Source organism: Megalops cyprinoides, chromosome 15 (assembly GCF_013368585.1).
Source record: "Megalops cyprinoides isolate fMegCyp1 chromosome 15, fMegCyp1.pri, whole genome shotgun sequence".
Classification (NCBI taxonomy): domain Eukaryota; kingdom Metazoa; phylum Chordata; class Actinopteri; order Elopiformes; family Megalopidae; genus Megalops; species Megalops cyprinoides.
The window spans coordinates 33956061-33978155 of record NC_050597.1 but is presented as its reverse complement, the minus strand read 5'-3'; the positions used below and the strand labels follow the sequence as shown (position 1 = coordinate 33978155).

The window sequence follows — 22095 nt, the reverse complement described above, 5'->3', positions numbered from 1 at the left end:
GTAATCTTGAAAAATTTGTATCTGGATCAGGGTGATCCAACCCAATGTACAAAAGTAAAATGGATTACCTGATCCTGGATAGCAAAACATAACATAGTGATCCAGATTAAACTTTTTGAACAACTGGGCCCAGCTGATAATGCTCCTGCTGTACTGATCACCACATTCCAGTACAGTGGCTAGGTGGCGGTAAACACCTTTAGTTTACTGACGCCCGCTTCCATTCCACCGAAGAAGAAGTAGTACAGCCCCCATTTCCCCTTTGAAAACGGACCGTGTTCTTTCCGTATAGGCAAAATGGGTTGCTAAAAGAAGTGTCCTTGTGTTCATCCTGGGTAAGTGGGTGTAAAATATGTTTGTAAATGCATGTTCATAGATTTGTACGTTTCGGATTGCAGCATTGTGGCTAACTAATATTTAATGTTCTCCTTTTTTCAAGATAGCTAGACTAACTAACTAGTCCTGTTTGTGATTTGGAGTCGCCGATTAGCTCATCCTGCTTGTTAGCGAGGTAGCAAACTAACGTCACTTTGAGAAATTAATGAAGACCTCTGCCACAAGTATACAGTTATTCAGTTAGGTAGTTACATTTACAGCTAACGTGCTCACTGTGGATGGTTTGGCTGACTATAACTGGCTAGTTGGATGCTGAGTGCCGTTTCCTTCCTATTTTTTGTTAAATAAATGGGGGACAACCGTTCTGCCAGCAACAATAAGCAACACCCGCGACATGCAGTCTTCAATGTATAGCTCTTGTGAGTGAAAGTTGGTGACGATCATTTTAAAAGCTGCTCCCTACCGATGGCTATACGAAATGTAAACTAAAATGTGCTACGCATCCCTTATGTGCGGTGGCAATAAGGAGAGCTACTGCGCATGCGTGCACGACCGCGACACAATAGTAGCAGACATTTGGCTTACAGGCATGCTACCCCGCGAAGCTGTGTTGACGAAAGGGTATTCCATCCTATCCAGTAGGGGACAGGCGTGCGGATCCCCACCTTCCGTAAGTTTCTCATTCATGTTTTCTTACAGCAACCACATTGACAACTGACCATCCATCATCACTGCTTGTACACGTCAAGACTCACATTGACAAGCGCTTCATGACAGTGCTAGGAAGTACTATTTGGTAGTAGTGTAAGGGACCGTAGTTGATCCGTGATTCGTACGGATAGGGATCGATGAATAGGGAGCGATTTCGGACACGGACAGCAGAATCATATTGTACTTAAATTTAACAATTGAGTATTGAATATTTTATTTTAAGATTTTATTTAAACATTGGACATCTTGAATGTTGTTTTCATTTAAGACCAAGGGCAAAAGTTCCTTGTTTTAGGTGTTCTTTAAGTTCTTTAAGTAATAAATGGAAAGCAAAGTTATATTCGTCTCTCTTTTTTGCTGATCCGAAAAATGATCCGATCCGTGACTCAAAAACCGTGATACCTTCTGAACCGTGAGTTTTGTGATCCGTTGCACCCCTACAACTTGCACAAAGGTAGCCTCCATGTAGCCTGTATGAAACCGGTGTTACACGGTGCTAATAGCTTGCTTTCCAGCAAGAGAGAGAATCGCATCTTTAGATCTTTAGATTTTGAAAGTACCTCCAGGAAATCATGTTTAGACTATGTCCAGTGTGTAAATTTAAACACATATACACACACTTTCTTGGAGGTGGGGGGGTTCATATCAAAAACACAGATTTATTGAATGTGTAGGGAAAGCATCCACACACAAATGCTTAAACACGTACAGTATATAATAATCTGTGTCTGGATGCCTTCCCTATATGTTCAATGAATCTGTGTTTTTGATATGAATCCCCGCCCCCAAGAAAGTGTTCTGGTGTTACAAACAGGTACCTAGTGGATTTATATGGCATCATACTACTCTATATGGCATCAAATACTACTCTTCATCTTAGTGCCACTCCCCCAAACAAACTGTTGAGCTCCTGTCATGCTGGCTCAGTGCAAGTATTGAGAAAATATGCCAGGAAGAAAATGGCAACCATGGCAACTGTTGTATTTCTTCATTAATGCTGTTTTGCAGGCTAAAGTGCTGATATTATGCCAGCCATTGATATTTCATGAAGGAATTTCTTGTCCCATGATAACAGTAGCCACTGTGCCAACTGCAGCTGCCGTAAGTGAGCCATTGCAGGCTGCTTGCTTTCTGAGCCCTGTTAAACATATTGTTACTCCCCAGCCTAGGGGAAACTGAGCATAACGTAAAGGGATTCCCCTCTTTCCTCGCTCCCAAGGATGACCCGTGCTACAACGAATACAGCTAGGCACAAGTGATTTATTTACACAAGTGCGGTAGTGTTAGCATCGGGGTGAGAATGGCCAAAACAATAAACAAAACAATCTACTATGAACACCACTAACTAACAGAGGTGGAAAACTCCGGCTTCAGAAAGTAAAAGTCCTGCCACGTATTTGTTCCACCCATGCACTACACCACCTGAATTTAATTAGCACAACTCTTCGGCCAGGTAGAGGAGCTAATTAGTGAAATCACCTTGTTTAGTGAATGGTTAGAACAAATACGTGGAAGGACTTTTACTCTCTGAAGCCGGGGTTTTCCACCTCTGCTAACTAACCTGTTTACGAAAGAAAAGAAAATACAAGCGACTTACCTAACTTCCTAACGCAAGACAGCAGAAAAAGAGTGATCAACAAAAAAGGCTTCTCACCCCCACATCTACCCAGACTGTTCTCTTTTACGATATATACATACAACGATATATACAATGAATTCATGGAACGATATGTACAACGACACAGAGAAGTATCGATCACACAGCAGCATGCACGATCGGGTTGGGAGCCAGGAAAAGCAGGAGCCAGCCGGCATCGGAGAGACGTCAGTTTAAAAACGGCGCCAGCAATCCCCAGACCAATCTCCAGCCGCCACCTGCAACTCGACTGACAGACAGATAGGGCGAACAGCCCCACCCTCAAACAAGGGGAGGGGGGATCAGCAGCACACAATGAGACACTCTTATGAATCAGGGTCATAACAATATAGAACATGCCTCTGGGAGGCTTTTACATAGGTCAGCCAATTCTCTTAACAGTGCAAAAACACACAACAGAAGTTCACAACAGTGCTAACAGTGAATTGTTCTTTTTTTAAAACTTGTTTTTATGGCTCATGACTGCATAAAGCTGCAGTTATGTTTTCTCTGAGTAGATAAATTGTTTACCATTTGGCTTTATTTTTTTCACTGAATTGGATGTTGTTAATGAACAGGTGTATGCCTCAATTGTATCATTTAACTACCTGTGTTAAGGAGTCTGACTGTCTCATCATACTACTAACTAATAATACTAATGTGGCACCCACTAAATGTATGGTCACAATTTTGTGATATACTGAATTAATTTACTTTGTGAAACCTGTTGCAAGGAAAAGCCAATGTAATTATTTTTCTACAGTTGAGACTTTGTAAAGATACCAAAGTCAAATAAGAGAAAAAAGGATTTATTATTTAAATAAAAGATGCCGACGAGCAGAACTGAAGAACACAACAAACACTCTCCCCCCTCGTTATTGCTTTCTTTTCCCCTGTTCCTAACAGGCTATCCACAATTATTAACTGTTCATGGGATCCCAGCCCCCTGGGACCTGTAACACTAACAACAGAAACGGAAATAACAGCCACTTAGACACCAGCACCAAATGATACAGACACTGAAACAAATGTCATTCCGAGTCATTTTATGATGCATAGCTATGAATATGTTATACCAGAGAAGCACAGAGAGACATGTATGGAAAGTTCATACTGTTACAAAGTGAATAGCTCATTGTAGCTCATTTTTTTACCGTTGGTATCTGGCCAGGGAATGGTGAAAATCAAACCCATATCATTTAGCTTTGCAGAATCTAGCTGTAAAAAAGTGATTGTGATATGTAGGAACTGGATCAAACACCTCAAATATGATATGATTTACAGCAGATTGTAGAGTTCTTACAGTTTGAGTATTGCTTGACTGATACAAGGTCATTGTTTGAGGATACAAAGTAAATGTTTTTCCAGTTTGCCAGTTCACTAGGGGATATTTTGCAATGTAAAAGAAAAGCTGATTATTTTGTAAAAAATAAATAATAATTTAAAAAATAATGTAATGTAACTACTTCTCTTTTTCAGGTTTAACCATCCTTTGTTGACAGACAGCAGTGGGTTTCAAGCACAGCTTTTACTGCTTCAGAAAGGCCAGCACAGAATCCATCAGGAATTCAACACCACTGGGACAAAATGGTCACTTCTGAACTTTCTGAATGAAAAGGGAATTTCAGGGAGCAGCAAACAGATATGAATCAAGGTATGAGGGTAAGACAATGTGATGAATGGCAAGGATCTCTAAAACTGTTTGGAGTGGAAAAAAAAAATTCGATTTGAAGATTTGAAGAAATGTTTTTTTTTCTTCAGTTGAATTTTGCACTGATTTTACATGTGTCCCGGTAATGCTGGTGTGGATTTATTTCACTTCTGTCACGATGTCATTCGACTGACCCCTGACAGCATGAAATGTTGCACTTGGGCGGCCATCAAATTTAAGGGCTGCATCAGGTGGGTTGCTAGGCTGGCTGGGGCTTGTCTTGAGAGGATGGCAGCGTTAGGCCCGTGAGCTGGGGTGCACGTGCAATGGCTAGACGGGGCCTGCTACTGCAGGGCCGTGTGCGCTGGCTGCTCCTGGGCAGCTTCCTCCTGCTGGTCTTCCTGCTCTTTGCCTACCTGCTTGAGTGCACACCCCCGGCTGACGCTGGGCTGGCCCCTGGCGGCCTGGGCTCTGAGCCCTACGGGAAGGAGTACTACCAGGCCCTGCTGCAGGAGCAGGAGGAGCGCCACCTGAGCCGGGCAGCAAGCCTCAAGCGGCAGATTGCCCAGCTGAAGCAGGAGCTGCAGGACATGAGTGAGAAACTGAAGGCCCTGCAGGAGAAGAAGGAGCTGGAGGCCCGGGGCCATGCGGAACCCAGGAATCCAGAGCCTGGCGACCTTCTGGAGTATTTGCACTCCCAGATTGACAAAGCCGAGGTCAGCACGGGCGCGCGCCTGCCCAGTGAGTACGCTCTTGTGCCCTTTGAGAGCTTCACAGCCACCAAAGTGTACCAGCTGGAGATGGGGCTGACACGGCACCCTGAGGAAAAGCCGGTGCGCAAGGACCGGCGGGACGAACTGAGCGAGGTCATCGAGGCTGGCCTGGACATCATCAACAACCCCAGTGAGGACGACGGGCAGGAGGAAGATGGCCTGACTGCGCACAAGCAGATGTACACCGAGAACGACTTCATTGAAGGTAGGAGTGCAACCCGCTTCCCTTGACTGTAGCTGCTTTTTGCGGGCATTTTTAGTCATGTGGTTGTAGTGTGAATTCTTTTGTCCACTTGGGTGACTTGTATTCATGCTGTGACTTCAGCAGGATCTGGTTAGGTTCATGCCAGAAGCTATAAAACCAAACTCTGAAGCACATCTCTTCTCCTGTTGTACTCCTGAGCACAGAAACAAGTCATAGTGACATGCATATCCATGGTACAGTATCTGTACCTTTGTTGTGTAGGTTACTGAGATGGCAGGTGGAACAGTAGAAGTTTGTCCTTGAGGTTATAGTTAGTTTTATATTTGGTAGGAGGAAGGCATCATGATCCCCGCATGAACTACAATATTCACAAAATGAAAAATGTATAGCCAGCTGTAATTTGAATTTCTGCACAATTGCATATAACATTCTGCTATCTACTAGCTGAAGGCTAAACTAGCTACGTGGTTAAACATGAATGCAAAATGTGTATTTTTAGGTAAAACCAAATGATACCTAAATGTAGAGTGAACTATTGTTTCACTTGACAGTCACTGAAGTAGTAGCCAAAAACAACATTCCTGAGAAAATGATTCCAAACCAAAAAATGTCTCTTAGAATGCAGCTTTGAGTATGTGTCAGTGATCTATTATTTTTGTCCTTTTAAATATAGAATTGAAACCTCTCTTACTCCAGTGCAGAACTTCTGTTGAGCGCAGTCACGTTGGTTGCTTTGTTTTCTGTGGTCTGAGTATTTGTATAGGTAATCTTGTTTGAATGCATTTTGTTAGGCATAATATGGACAAACTCACACCATATTGTACAACAGCAACATTCTCACACAGAATCTTTCCATCACTGAGGTGAAACCCTGTTTCAGTAATTTATGTTCATAAAATGAAAATGAACAAGGCAATGAATGTTGTAGTCTGTATTTCATGTGGTTCATGTGTGTTTGAAGTCATGCAAGATTTACATTCCTTACATCTGCATTTCCATTGCCGCTGCAAAATTATTCCCGCTGCTGCTTCAGAATTTTATGAAATGTCATGAAGTTGCAATTACGCGACTCTGCAGAGGGCTTTTAATTTGAATTATACAACAGTTAGTTCCAGTCGATTAATTTGATTGGACAAGAGCATTCCAAAGAGTGCTGATAATAGAGTATGACAGCATTTGGATGTTTTACTATTATGTATCCACTTCGCTTTACAGATGTTCCAATGCAATTGTTGCCTACACCAATGCGAACTTAATTCACATTTACAGACAGCGCAAATGTGGATATGTTTCCGTGTATGATAAAAAAAGAACCTAGCTAGCCTGCAGTTGGGTATGATAAACAATAGTTAGCTAGCAAGCCTACCGTATATCTAGCCCATCCATGTATGCTAAAAAGTAGTTCGCTAGCTTGTAGTGGGGTATGATTAAAAGTGGCTTGCTTGCCTACCGTACTATAGCTAGCAGCCTTTACATGTATGATAAAAAGTAGCTGGCGAGCCTGCTGTCCAGGGATGGAAATCAACTTTTTTGTCCATCTGCCACTGTGGCTGGTGGATTCTAAAATCTACAAGCCACTCAACTTTTTTACCAGCCACTTTTTATATGTAAGCATTAGTGTGTACAATACAATGCCTATAAAAATATATAAGAAAAGTATTTTTCTTGTACAAGACATGCACATGATTTTCCCAATCAGTACTTGTTGTCAGAACTGATTATACAGTAATTAGGTGCTACCAATGAATGATCATAGGAGAAAAAAATCTCTTTTGGACATAGAAAGTACCCTGTCCAAGGGTCATCTGCCAGGTTGTGAAATAACAGGAAATGAAGTGATTCAAAATGATGGTTAGCAATATCTACCTGCAACTATAGGAATTTAAAGTACTTCAAGTTATTTCCTATGTTCAACTGAGCACTGGACCCACACAAAGAAAGTGGAAACTGCATCACACCATCCAAGGTGCTTTATAGAAAAGGATGTCCCCCAAAAAAGTCAGAGAGAAAACAGTATTAACTAAGGAGAGAAGTTACTACTGTTCAGCTGTTAAACCCCAAGTCCACACCACAGTACAGAACAATTATCTATCAACTCAATGTCCCAGTTCCAAATGTTACACTCTAACTGCATATGAAAAACAATACACAAGTATCTACCATGTTAAGTCATATTTATTTAAGTAAACATTTTATCATTTAACTTCATAAATTGTATATTTTAGCCTCACGGAAAATATTAACACTTTCTTATGTACACATAGTCACAGCCATACACACTTGCACACCAAACAAAACTATTCGACTTCTGAGCATCCGAAGCATATTGACGACACACCGAGCAGAACATCGTCTGACTCGTCTCCTCATATACAAGCCAGTCACGGTGTTCTCCACTGTCAGATTTTCGCCATCTGTCATTGAAATGCTTATTGGCCCTTGTTTCGTTGGCACGGTCCTTTCGCTCCTGCATACTCTCCTCAGCGGTTCTTTTTACTCCGGTGATGTAACGCCACATTTTAGGCTAGCACTACCTCAGTAAATTCTATCCAGACAGTAACTTCTGACAGAAGTGATGCTTGACGTAGTTGCCTGCAACCTTTATTATTCATTCTCCACAACAAATAGTTCCAACTTAGAGTCGATAGTTGCCAAGTAACGGGGTAGCTACGTAGAGCAGTTGAGAGAACAAATCTCTCTATGGCTCTGAGCCTACCGTGTCACTGCAGCCACTTTGTGTCAGATAAGTTGTCAGAGAGTCTATTTATTTGCATGAATTTATACATTTACATGTTGGGTTAATTTGCACATTCTCCCTGTTCACTTTCCTCACTTGCTCAACGCTAGTCGCAATGCTGATTCAAACGCGGAGTAATAATTATTAGCAGTGAGGAGTCCGAGTGAATGGTCGTTCTCACTCACAGAGTAGCCACTTCGGCCCAAGCAGAAACATATCGTTTGACCGGATCTAACTGTAGGGTTGTGGAAAGCGCATTGTTGTGCTTCTGACCAAGGTATTAGATAATTCGATCGGATCTGACTGGAATGGACCCGTAGCCGCCACAGTGGCTGGTAAATTGACAAAATTCACCCGCCAGCACACAAATGTATCCGCATTTGGCGGGTGGCTGGTGCTAATTTCCATCCCTGCTGCTGTCGGGTATGAAAGAAAGTAGCTAGCTAGCCTTTTTGTGTGTGATAAAAGCATGTAGCTAGCTAGCTAACTAACCTGCAGTCAAGAAATTGTTTATGTGTTGCTTGACAACACGTGCAAATGTAATCCTGAAGGAACTATTTTTGTCGGCAGAGCCGAATAAACGACACAAAACACAATTTCTTGTCTCAAATAATCGTTACTTGATAAACAGCCTTGTTTGCAGAACTGCTGTATAAAAGCAATATCATCGTGCTGTTATACTGTATGTCAGCATGGCTGTGATTATCTTTGGCCTCACAGTCTTGTGTGATATTGCTTAAACGACGGATACAGGAAGCGGAGACCCGTGGCGACACCTGGCCGAGGCGAGAGTCCCCTGGCAGGTCACAATTAAAACTTCCACTCAGTGACAGAACAACATTAAGCAAGCTAGATAATCTACAATAATAGATCACACACACACACACACACACCCCTTGTCAGCACCATGAGTATGTTAAACAACTTAAAAACATAGATATTTGCGTACCAAGCAAACGAAAATAATACATAGTCAAGCAAAAGGCATAGAATATAGTCAGTGATTGCAAAGTTGAGAAGCTTTTAGCAGATTTTTCAGTTTGACTTTAAAGCTGTTAATAGAACTACAACTCTTTATGTCATCTGGTAGGGCGTTCCACTGGGCAGTGGTTTAAACAGAGAAAGCTTTTACAGTTTTCTGAGCAAAAGTAAACAAATTCACGTAAAGAACCGGACCAAAACCATTTAAAATTTTATACACTAGACACAAATTTGAGAAAAGTCTAAAATTGTCAAAGCTCAGAAGATGATGTTTCTCTAATATCCTGATGATACTGAAATGGCTGAAATGGCTTTTTATCCAGAATTTTTAAGGTTTGTTTATACAAAGATTCTAGTGGTCTAGTGGTCTAATAACTGTTTCTCTGGCCTGTCTCTAACATGTAATACAATAGGACATATGGGAAACGATCATGATATGCATAAATATCTTGGCTGCATCCACAGGAAGAGAGTGTCTAATCTGTCTAAAATTTGCCAAGTTGTATTTAATAGTTTTTACCATTTTCTTACCATGTTTCTTAAAATTAAGATTTGGATCCAATATTACACCAAGATATTTAAGTTCATAACTATATCGACTTTTTCACCCTTAATAAAAATGTCAACATTAGGAGGCTGTACTTTGGGTTTTGAGAAGAAAATACCTTTTGTTTTACTAATGTTCAAGCTAAGACAGAATTGATTAAGCCAATCAGCGCTCCTTTCCATGGCAGTAGTTAGCTTCCTAGCTGCTGTTTTTGCATATGTATATACAACAGTGTCATCAGCATACGTTTGCAATTCTCTCCCATGACACTGTTGTGGAAGATCATTAATATACATACTAAACAATAAGGGGCCTAACACCGATCCTTGAGGTACACCCATTGTGCTCTTCATGTTGCTAGACCATGTATCATTAACTTTAACACATTGCATCCTATTGTATAAATATGAGGACATCCACGCCAGTGCTTTAGATGAAAAATGAAACTTTGAAAGTTTAAAAATAAGAACACTGATTAACTGTTTGACATGCTTTATGCAAATCTAAAAATACAGCACCAACTACTCCTCCTTTATCAAGCCTAGATTACATTTGCTCTATTAGGTGTAAGGTAGCTGTTTTAGTAGTTTTTGCATATGGTGTAAACCAAAATTGCTTGTATTGAGATAAGTTGTCAGTTGTTCAATGACAACTTTCTTGGCTACCTTTGAAAGTACTGGCAGTATGCTTATGGGTCTATAGTTACTGGCTTCATGGCGGTCTCCAGATTTAAAAATAGGAATAACAATGGCATGTTTCCAGTCAGTGGGGAAAAATACTGTGTTTAATTGACAGGTTAATTAAATGAGCAATAGGGGGAGTTGAAGTATTTTTGTGTTTTTTAATAAGCATGGTATCAAGTTGAAAAGCATCTCTGCATTTAGAGCTTCTTAAGGAGCTGATGACATTATTCACTTGTTATTTCATCGATCGTAACCAGATCAAAACCCTGACCTATAGAATCTATAACAGAAACTGTTAAAAATAGCAGCAATGGAAATATTGTCTTCAATTAATTTTCCCTGAGCTTTAATCTGAAAATCTCCTTAAAAATGTTCCCGCCTTGTGAGATTATTAATATTTTTCCAAATTCATTTACTATTACCTTGTGCCTTGTTCATTACATGAAGATAAAAATGCAATTTGGCTAATCTCAGTTCTTGAATAACTTTGTTCCTCAAGCCTTTATAAATCAGCATATCTGTGTCTTAGACTTAATAGCTTTCCTTAATGCTTAATCTCTATTCTTCCATCAGGTTCCACAAATTTTCATTAAACCAGGGTAGATTACCTTTGTTCTTGATTTTTTTCTGAACCCTTACAGTTAATCTTTCCCTTACAGAATTAATGTTAGAAGTAAATGAGTTACAATCATACTCCAAATTATCAGAGGATAGTGCATCATCCCAGTTCAAACCAATCATTTCATTGTCAAATGCAGCTTGCTTGCCTTTAGGTATGCAATGAAAAACATTTGTGTAATTTACTGTAGTATTTTTGAATCCATTTTTAGTCAATTTCCTTAAAACCAGAGTTAAATTATGATTGGATAAGCCAGTAATCAAATTGTAACTTTTAATTATTCTTTTGGGTTTCTTAGTGAATATTAGATCTAATTGTGTACGTTTTTGCAATTTTGCAATCATTGTTGGGCCTTTTATCAACTGATCTAAATGATATTTGTCTGTAATTATTTTTAATTGTTTAAATAAACATTTGCAATGTATTCTCTATTGATGTTCATGGCCAGCTAATTATTATTAATATTAACAGCTCTTCTTTAAAAAACCAAGAAAAAATTAAGTGCTCTCAGCCAGGCCGCAAACTTTGCCACTGAGGCTAATATATAGTGCCCCCTGTAAGTAGTGGGTCAAAGAGGCATTATGTGTGAATAAATAGATGTCAATAAATATGTTCTAAAGTTTGTTTTGCAGTCAAGTGTCACTTTATTTCATATTTTTTAATTACCTATTGATGTTCACTCCGACTGCCGGCGTAATACGCGCGTGCACCACCCAGGTACAACAAAACCCTTTCCCCCCCCACCTTCTGAAAAAAAAAATTGTAGAGGAAACACTGTACATACATCAAGCATTCTGACAATGTTAAGTGTGTTGGTTAAGTTTAAGAGAAAGCAGAACTTGCGTAAATAATTTCAGAACTAGCCAGCTGAGTGAGCACGTAATATCTTTGAAATGAAATTCTTTGTGTACACATTTTGTGTGATTGTTTACAGTAAACCAAGGATAATTTTTGCAAATTCACCTGGTTTGTAGACAGTGATTTCTACTTGTCTGAAGTTTGCATGATGCATCATGATGTAAATGGACAGCTCTGAAAACAGCTTTGAATTATTGGGAGTGATCTGAAAGTGGTGTAACTGGGAATGTTGATGTCATTAACACAATTTCTATGCTATTTCATATACATTTATCTTAATTTTCTTTATCTAACCTTACATTGTTACCTTTTTACATATACAAACATTTTACAAATATTATGTGGGGTCCAATATCGTCTTCAGGATCCAGGTTTAAAATCAAAGATTGTACTCTGCATTTGGTTTTCACCCAGAAACCTCTGTCTTCAGGGCTGTACAGAACAGAGCGAGACAAAGGCACGCTGTACGAGCTCTTCTATGCTAAAGAGGATTCTGGAGACTTCCAGCAGGTCACCTTGTTCCGTCCTTTTGGACCTCTGATGAAGGTCAGGAGCACCTTGGTGGAGACGTCCAGCACCATTGTTAACATCATTGTGCCTCTGTCTGGCAGAACGGACACCTTCTCACAGTTTCTGCTCAACTTCAGGTTAGACATTTTTGCAGTCTCCACTTAGTATATGTTGCTGGATTTTTTAAAGTATTTAAAGTGTATTGTTTAAAATAGTGCATAAGAAATAAAATCTGGGTTAATATGGTCCTGGTAATGTCATTTTGACTGGAAAGTTTGGTACCCTATGAAATGTTGGCAATTGTCTGACATTAATTGTTTGTGTTTAAATTGCCCTGTTTGGAGTTAATTTGCTTATATTGTTGTGTGAGAATGGATTGGAGGTGTGTGGGTCCTTTTTGGAGGTTATTTACTGGTTGTGTATGAATAGGTGCATGGGTCCTGTTTTAGCTTAACTGTGTGTTTCTGTGCTCACAGGGAGATATGTATTCAGCATGACAGGCAGGTGCATCTCACCGTGGTCTACTTTGGCCAGGAAGGTTTGAACGAGGTCAGATCTGCACTGGAGAGAATGTCCAGGTTGGTATTTTTAATCTTGACTGATTTTGATATCATTCAAAAATGGAACTTAAAAAATGCTGTCTCATTGGAAAAACACATTACGAGGCACTAAAATGACTGACATGGTTAATTTCGATGTTACCTGCAAATTGTAATAGTCATCATTTCCATTTAAATTGCAAACATTTACACTTTTGTAATATTCAGTTTATTTCTAGATGCTTTGCTTTGGATAGTTAAGGTGATGTCAGAATTGGAAGGGGCTACTGGGGTCCAGAGAGGAGGTCATCATTTTTTTAAATATAACATGAACACAACATTTCTGTCAGGAGTGTATTTCTGGATTCACACTCTGCTGGGATACAAGGTGTTTAGAGACATCGGACAGCAGATGAATCAGAAGTGACATAAAGTTGAAGTGGTCAAGTTAAATCTTTGCAGATCAGATAATTTTTCAGATGGTCAGCTGGCAAATCAGGTTTGTACATCACCAACTAATTCAACTATAGAGCCATTGAATGCTCATGTACAGCTTCCTAATTACTGGGATTGTGTGCCTCCACAAACTGTGCACTAAGAACCCAGATTTAGATATATGTATAGGCAATTTTTGCAGCAGTGTTTGCCTCTAATTGCAGTGAGGGAATTTTGATCAGTGAGGGATCAGAAGTGCTGAAGCTAAAGCATGATTTTTTCCCTGATGCAGGTCTTTGTCTTTGTGTTGTGACTTATTTTTGAATGTTACTTTCAACTTGCAGACAGAGTACAGTCAGGGTTGCCATACTGCAAGGCATTAATTTTCCAAATGTGAGAAAGTAAACTTTTTTGCAAAGCTTCTAGGATGAAGAAAGACTGCTGTGATTTGTTTTGACATGAAATTCCAGAGAGATATCAGTCCAGCAGTGCACCAAGCTCTTGAGCCTTTGCATTTTGGAATTACAGGAAAGGATGGATCCTGACCTCCCTTCACATAGCTAGCTTGGATGTTGAAATTCTTAGCTTATCTGAAATTTATAGTCATTCAAATTGGTTTCATTAATAATGGTAATGGTAATGGTATATCATCTGTATAACAGTGGAAACTACCATCATGTTCCTGAACAATATGCATTCTGCACCAACATGCAGTTTTACCTGATACAATGATAGTAGCTCTGATGAAAGGAACCTGGTGTATAGTGTGGAAACTGGAAACTTATCTGGAAGTTTAGTAATTTCACATATCGAAGCTGAACTGCAGGATTTTAATATGACTGAAATGGCACATAGAGACTGAACTGTACGTTTTTAATATGACTGAAATGGCACATAGAGGTTGAACAGCAGCATTTTAACATGACTAAAATGACACGTGCCTCCCAGGGAGGACAATTTCTCCAACTACACCCTGATTCCAGTGGATGAGGAGTTCTCCAGAGGGCGAGGCTTGGACATAGGAGCCCATGCGTGGAAGAAGGGCGACGTGCTGATGTTCTTCTGCGATGTGGACATCTACTTCACACTAGAATTTCTCAACACCTGCCGGCTGAACAGCACTCCCAGTAAGTGGCAGGTCCATTACCGGTTGTTACACTGCAAGCATGCAGGAGTTTGTCATCTTTATGTAGCACAAGCCAGTATCTAAACTGGGGTATTTCTTTAAGCTCTCAGTGAATGAGCAATTGGGCAAAGCAAAAAAACAGAAGGGAATGTTAGCTCTTTTCTCTGCAGCTCTTTTCTCTTAACTGATATTAAAACAGCAGCTACAATTACATTTAGTCATTAAATTTAAAGAAGGAACTGTTGCCTGAACTCATATTACAACCTAGGAAGTGAAGCTGTTGTGATAGAAACTGATTAAATAAATATTTTCTGGAAGAACTGATTCGCAAACACAGGAGTGTCTGGGATTGTGGGGATATATGAAAGTGCTCATGACCATAATGTCAAAAGCTGATATTAACACTGAACACATCACTGAATCTGCCCCTAATGGCCATTCCTGGATTTATCTTAGTCACTCATATCTCTACTTATATATTTGACTGATGCATTTTAATCACTCTTTTGTTTTAATAAAATGCTTGGGTATATTATTCATTATTGCATTGATACATTGTTTTTTCCAGATAAGAGAGTATTTTATCCAGTGGTGTTTAGTCTGTATAATCCTGCCATTGTGTATGGAAACTTGGAGCTGTCTCCCCCTATCGAGCATCAGCTGGTGAGTTGCATGAAAATCATTCACATGATTTAAATGTTTTTCTTAATTCCCATTTCAAATGTAATTCCATTTATATTCCACCCCAGTTGAACGGTATAACTGACAATGTCAGTAAAACTGGAAGGTTGACAGCAGGGTGTTTTTGGAATGTTTAATGAATACATTGTGTCTGGATTGTGTGTTTTATTGTAGATTCACAAGAAAGATGCTGGTTTCTGGAGAGATTTTGGCTTTGGAATGACCTGTCAATATCGCTCGGACTTTCTCAGCATTGGTAAGTCTGCCATAATTCAAAGGTCATCACCCAGGTATTCATGACATCCAAGAACAGAGTACTCAGAAAATTTAGAAATGAATGATGTTTGAATGATAAAGTGTAGTTAAATAAGTTAATTTAATTTTTATTTGAAGCATTTTTGTTGTTATTACTGGCAAGTGATAATTAATGTGATTAGTTTCCTCACTTGGAAAAGACATCAACAATAAATAGAACAGTCTTCTACTTTACAACAAACACTACAGAAGTAGCTAACAAGCTGCCTACATTACAGCATCTACCCATTGCAGCCCTGTGCAAAATTGCTATTGTCAGTGTACAGCTTTGTTGACCTCCATGGCTCATAACCCACAGCCCGGTGCTGGTTACCCAGCTATCAATGCCAGCTAGCTACATAGCAGGCCAGTCACAGCAAACTTAACCACTAACAAATATGGCAGAGAGGATCTGTTGTGTGAAATGGGACCACAGCATTAGACTTTAGACAGGATCTGTTGTGTGATGGGGACAGCGGCATTAAACCTTACAGGTGATCTGTTGTGTGAAGGGGATGGTCTATGAGGGCTGTCTCACATCCATCCCTCATGGTTTCACTGTGGTGAAACTAAAAAATAGTGTTATGTGCTGCAACTTAGAACATGCCTGGTTCCTGTTTTATTTTAAATTTCCTGCTGTTAAATGTGTGTTCTCTATTTTCCCTTCCCAGGGGGATTTGACCTTGAAGTGAAAGGCTGGGGTGTGGAGGATGTACACCTGTACAGGAAGTACCTGCGGAGCGAGCTCATTGTGATCCGCACCCCTGTCTCAGGGCTCTTCCACCTGTGGCACGAGAAGCAGTGCGCGGACGAGCTGACCCCAGAACAGTACCGCATGTGCATCCAGTCCAAGGCCATGAACGAGGCCTCCCACTCCCATCTGGGCATGCTGGTGTTTCGTGACGAGATCGAGGCCCATCTACGCAAGCAGGCCTACAAGACTCACACCAAGATGGATGACTAAACTGCAGCCTACCCTTACTGCTCAGCGCATAGAGCAAAGAATGGGGTCTCCGCTGCTTCGAGTGCTGATTCTTGGCACTTGAAAAGTGCGATTTGCTGAAAGGCAAAGAGGAAAAACTAAGACCAGCCTTAATGATGGAGGGTGATTTTTTTCATGGTCCTTTGTGGCATGGAGTTCGCAGTGTCGATTGTGCTCAATAATCCTTCAGGACTACAGCATGATAAGGACCTCATAAAGAGCACAAACCTGCAAACAGGAATAGTTCCTCCCCGTGTCTGTCTGTTTCCAGGTAGCAGTGACCTATGGGACACCCAAGATGTGCTGGAATTCCCTGCCCTCCCTCCCTTCACTAGTAGGATGCATAACTGTCACTTCATGCATACAGAGTTCCTGCCATTTCACTAATAGGATGCATACCTATTATGTCATACATACGGAGTTCCTGCCATTTCGGTAATAGGATGCATACCTGTCACTTCATGCATACAGAGTTCCTGCCATTTCACTAATAGGATGCATACCTATTACTTCATACATACGGAGTTCCTGTCATTTCAGTAACAGGATGGATAACTTACTTCCTATGTGTAAAATTATACTTTGATACTCTTTGAGTTTTATCAGCTGTGATTTGTTGCTGTTGCTCTCACATACTACCTACTGTCCTCATTGCAGCTGGAAGAAATTTAAATGATCCAGAATGGATAACATGTGAATCATGTAGAAACGGTAAGCCCCGTCAAGGAGTATCTGATAAGCAAAATGAAATGTAGAAGGAAGATGCCTGATATGCCAAATGCATTGAGGGAGAGTGTACCAGATGGTAACTTTCAGCTCTGTATCTGTGTCCTGATGGTTTCACTTTGAGCCCCATTAAAGCAAGTACACTGCGCTCCACAAAATAGCCCCACCTGCCCCCCCCCCCCCAAATCAACACCTGTCAGTATTGCACTACATGTGCTGAGAACAGGCCATTATGCTGTTTTTATCAACCAAGAACAACAAGGAGTGGTGAATGTCTTCTCCAGAGGTGGTCACCACCTGCAACAACAGATCTACATGTAGTTGCCAGTTTGCCTTCCTTAGAACACATAATACTGTCAAAAGACGAGTACTGAGCATTTTCATATTAATTTTATTTTTATTAATTTCAAGCATTGTATATATAGACTTGCGGTTTGCTAATATTTAGTTATTTTAATTTTAGTACATGATATTCAATATCAGTGGCAAAAAGGGATCTTTTTTATGATGTCAGGGTTAGTCAGAAGGGACAGTTGATTTCATTAATTCAGGAACTCAAGTTTGAGTCCTACAATCTGTGAAGAGTGCTGTATGTTGAATTGTCAAAAAAATCATATCGTATTGGACATACTTCACATTACTGTTAGAATGTAAGATGAACAGCACAGGTGGGTTGTGGTACTTCTTTCCAATGTCAGTCAGACCCAAAAATACCCAGGGAAATAAACTCTTAAAATAAATCACCTGAAGCATCTTAAATGTGTTGTTACTGTTCACTGGCTGTTCTCACAGACACCCCTTTCAATTCCAGGCACATTTGGCAACCAACAAACATCATACTTTCCTTTAGAGAACGAGAAGGTCCAGGCGACCTCAAGGGACCCCTGCAGAATTTGCCTGATTTATTGTTTGGGCAGGATGTGGTAAGGAGAAGGAATAATGATCACAAGGTTGCTGGTTTGATTTCCAACTGGGGTACTGCTTTTGTACCCTCAAGCAAGGTACTTAGCCCACAATTGCCTCAACAAAATACCCAGCTGCATAAATGGATAAAATTGTAACCTATATAAGTCACTCTGGATAAGAGTGCCTGCTGACCATAATGTAATGATCTGAGGTACTGCAGAGTGGAAAACCATGCCAAAACCATGGTGGTACTGTAACAGCCTTAGTCCTCAGGGAAGAGCTCATTTTCATGACATGGCCTCCCTTATGTAAGTCAGTAAGTCAGGAAAATAAACATATCTGGTGGTGTGTGCCAGGTCCATATATTATCAGCCTCATTTGCCATCTTTTTAGCAGCAGTGACATCATATGCTAGACAGCGAGTCATTTCCAGGAGAGTCTGGTCTCTTTCTTTGAAACATACACCAGGTTGCTGGGTGTTGATAGAATAAGTGTTGTCCTGTGGAAGGCAACATTGCAGAAATTATGAAGTTAGATCATTAGAGACCACCTGCATCTCCTACTGATTTGGATGTTCTGGGACAGAAGGTAGTCATGTTCTTCTGCTCTCCTGTGTGGCTGTTCAGTCAGGTGCACCTTTCTTAGCCGAGGTGTGCTCTGCATTCGGGCAATGTGTATGAGGGTCACTGACCTTGAACACAGGGTCCTCTGGCATGCTTTGTGATTCCCACAAAAATGGTTAGTGAGAATGTTCCTACTATCCTACACTCTTCAGACTGTGGGTAAGAGCGTTCCCTTGTGGCTGAATGTAGTATGCTAAATGTCAACTACCATAGGCTGTGGAGTGACATCAGATTTGAGAAATGTAAGATACTTTAAACTGGCAGCTGATTAGGTCCTGAGAAAAAACAGGATTTCAGTGCCCATACAAGCAATACCTAAACTGAAGCAGTTTGGACTTTAGAATAAAAACAAGACAGATGTGATATTTGGGCAAGTGTAGTCACAGGTGTATAGCTCATGCCCTTTCAAAGTGTACCTACAACTAACACTACACCACACACCTTACTCATCTAAAACCGTGCCTGAATGATTAGAAATGCATACTGTAACTCTTCAATAATTTACCTAATCAAACTCTGTCATAATCCAGATATTGCCTGCAACGTCAAAATTTTCTGCTCCTGACCACTTCACCGCACTGCAGGATGTTCATACTGTGTAAGTATTTGTACATTTACATATACTTACACGAAATACATCATAAATATTCATGGAATGCTAATGCTGTATAAATATTTGCACATACATAAGAACATAAGAACATATGATGACGAGAACAGGCCATTTTGCCCAACTAAGCTCGCCATTTCTTAATTAAAGAGTATCCAAAACTGCATCAAGTCTTGACTTGAACACAGCAAGGGTCTCTGCCTCAACTGGCAGACCTGGCAACCTATTCCATGTATTGATAACTCTCTGTGTAAAATAATATTTCCTTATATCAGTGCGGAACTTACTCTTAACTAGTTTCCATTTATGTCCTCTTGTTTTACAGACTGAACTCACCCTAAAGAATCTATTATAGTTAACCTTATTGATTCCTTTTATAAATTTAAATACCTCAATTAAATCACCCCTAAGCCTCCTCTCGCTTAGTCTAAATAGGTTAAGTAACTTGAGTCTTTCCTCGTAGCTTTTATATTTCATGCCAGGAACTAATTTAGTTGCCCTTCTTTGAACCTTTTCTAGAGCTTCGGTATCTTTTTTATAGTGCGGTGCCCAGAACTGCACACAGTATTCCAGGTGCGGTCTGACTAAGGCATTGTATAATTTCAATATAACCTCTTTAGATTTATACTCAATACTTTTGCCTATATATCCCAGCATCCTGTTGGCCTTTTTACTGATACAGCACACTGCCTAGATCCTGTTAAGCTTGGGTCAACCATTACTCCCAAGTCCTTTTCAAATTGAGCACATTCTAGTTTTTTTCTACCCATGAAGTAGTCTTGTCTAAGGTTCATTCATCTAAATTGAATGTCATCTGCCAGGTATCTGCCCACTTTTGGATGCTGTTTAGGTCTTCCTGTATTACCTTAGTTGATTCTATACTGTTGGCTAGACCCCCTAGTTTTGTGTCATCTGCAAATTTTACTATTTTACTACTAACCTCTGCATCAAGATAATTTATGTATATAAGAAATAGCAAAGGCCCCAACACCGATCCCTGCGGGACTCCACTTCGTACAGGACCCTGCTCTGATACAATTCCTCCCACAGTTACAGTCTGCTTTCTATTAGACAACCAACTTCGAACCCACTCAGTGATAGCTCCTGTAATTCCTGCAGATGTCATTTTCAATATGAGTCCCTCGTGCGGAACTTTGTCAAATGCCTTTTGAAAGTCCAAATAGATAATATCATAAGCTTGGTTTGAGTCCAGACATGCTGTAGCTTTCTCAAAGAAGTCCAGGAGGTTTGTTAAGCACGACCTCCCTCTGCGAAAACCGTGTTGGCTATCATTTATCATTGGGCGGCAGTGTAGCATAGTGGTAAAGGAGCAGGACTCCAGGACTCGGAGTGCCAGTTCGATCCCCGCTGGGACACTGCTGCTGTACCCTTGGGCAAGGTACTTAACCCACAATTGCCTCAGTAAATATCCAGCTGTATAAATGGATAACATTGTAAAGAACTGTAACCTATGTAAGTCGCTTTGGATAAAAGCGTCTGCTAAATGAATAAATGTAAATTTAGAACACCATTTCGTTCCAGGAATAATTCTAAATTATCCCTAATGATGGATTCCAGTATTTTGCATGCGATACAGGTTAAGCTGACAGGCCTATAATTTCCTGGTTCAGTCCGGTCTCCTTTCTTGTAGATAGGTACTACACTGCCATGTTTCCAGTCATCTGGTATTTCTCCAGTTTTAAGGGATTGCTTAAAAATAACTGTCAGAGGCTTGTAAACCACCTCTGCTAGTTCTCTGAGAACTCTTGGATATATTCCATCAGGGCCTGCTGCCTTATTTGTTTTAAGTTTTTGAAGTTTATCTAGTACTTCTGCATCATTTAAATCAATTTCCTCTATAAGTCTGAGGACTGACTGCACCTGAAGGCATATGTGAAAACACTTCACTAGTGAAACTCTCCACAAAGTAACTGTTTAGTGTATCAGCAATAGCTTTGTTATCATAAACCATAACCCCATCCTTATTTTTTATACCTCTTATTTCATCCTTAACTATCCTTTTTTGACCATAATATTGAAAAAAACGTTTAGAGTTGCTCTTTGCATCTAGTGCAATCTGTCTTTCAAAACAGCTTCCCTTATTTTTTTCTTAACTTGAGCTCGCATATTACTGTATTCAATCTTATTACTATCCAAGCTCTCCAACTTGTATTTTCTAAATAATTTCCTTTTTTGTTTCAAACTGTTCCATAGCGACTTATTCATCCACTGTGGATGCTTCTTTTTAAGCTTTCCTTTTCTCACTTGCGGAATGAATTTACGCTGTACATCCAGAATAATCGTTTTAAATATGCACCACATTTCTTTCACAGTTTTACCACCTAGAAGAGGTACCCAGTTTATATTCCTTGTATAATCACACATCTTAATAAAGTCAGCTTGCCTAAAGTTGAATACTCTAGCACTGGAGAATGCAGACTTAACTTGCCAAAAAAATTTAATTGAACTATGGTCACTTGTACCGAGTGGTTCCCCTACCTCAATACTGCCATCACAAATATTAGAAATGTGATGTGAATGCCATTCAGGAATGACAAGAATTCTAACTCCCCATTATCTCTCCCATTATCTCATTATCCTGTTAAGTCAGGACTTTGTGCGATAAAACAATTTATGGCAGCATTTTTACAAACGTTGTGAACAGAGACAGTTGTGCACAAGAAAATCATGAAATGGACTACCTATGACCTGTAATGTAACTGAATGTAAAGTTTTAATATTTATATTTCAAAGTTAATAAATGTGGAAAAAAGTTGATACTGAGTATTACATGCATTTAAGGCAAAAAGCCCTCCTGCAGTATGTCAACACTGCACATTTGATGAGGGGTTGCTTAGTAACTGCACATTTGTGTGTGAAGTTGCTTAGTAACTGCAAATTTGGGTGCGAGGTTGCTTGGACCTGA

At 40.0% G+C, this 22095-nt stretch overlaps 1 protein-coding gene across 3 annotated transcripts; it reads left to right on the top strand.

The window, feature by feature from the left end:
* The first annotated feature begins 250 nt into the window (after positions 1–250).
* Positions 251–16307, top strand: csgalnact2 (chondroitin sulfate N-acetylgalactosaminyltransferase 2). 3 transcript variants are annotated; one of them, XM_036547097.1, is made up of 9 exons: positions 251–335; positions 924–1006; positions 4163–5312; positions 12168–12384; positions 12724–12825; positions 14170–14348; positions 14916–15010; positions 15203–15284; positions 15994–16307. In XM_036547097.1, the coding sequence occupies exons 3-9, from the start codon at positions 4661–4663 to the stop codon at positions 16284–16286; spliced, it is 1620 nt and encodes a 539-aa protein (XP_036402990.1). In that variant the 5' UTR covers positions 251–335; positions 924–1006; positions 4163–4660; the 3' UTR covers positions 16287–16307. The 3 variants fall into 3 exon arrangements, with proteins under 3 accessions (XP_036402990.1, XP_036402988.1, XP_036402989.1); XM_036547095.1 differs by lacking the exon at positions 924–1006; XM_036547096.1 differs by lacking the exon at positions 251–335 and having other exon boundaries at positions 520–1006.
* The last annotated feature ends 5788 nt before the right edge of the window (positions 16308–22095 follow it).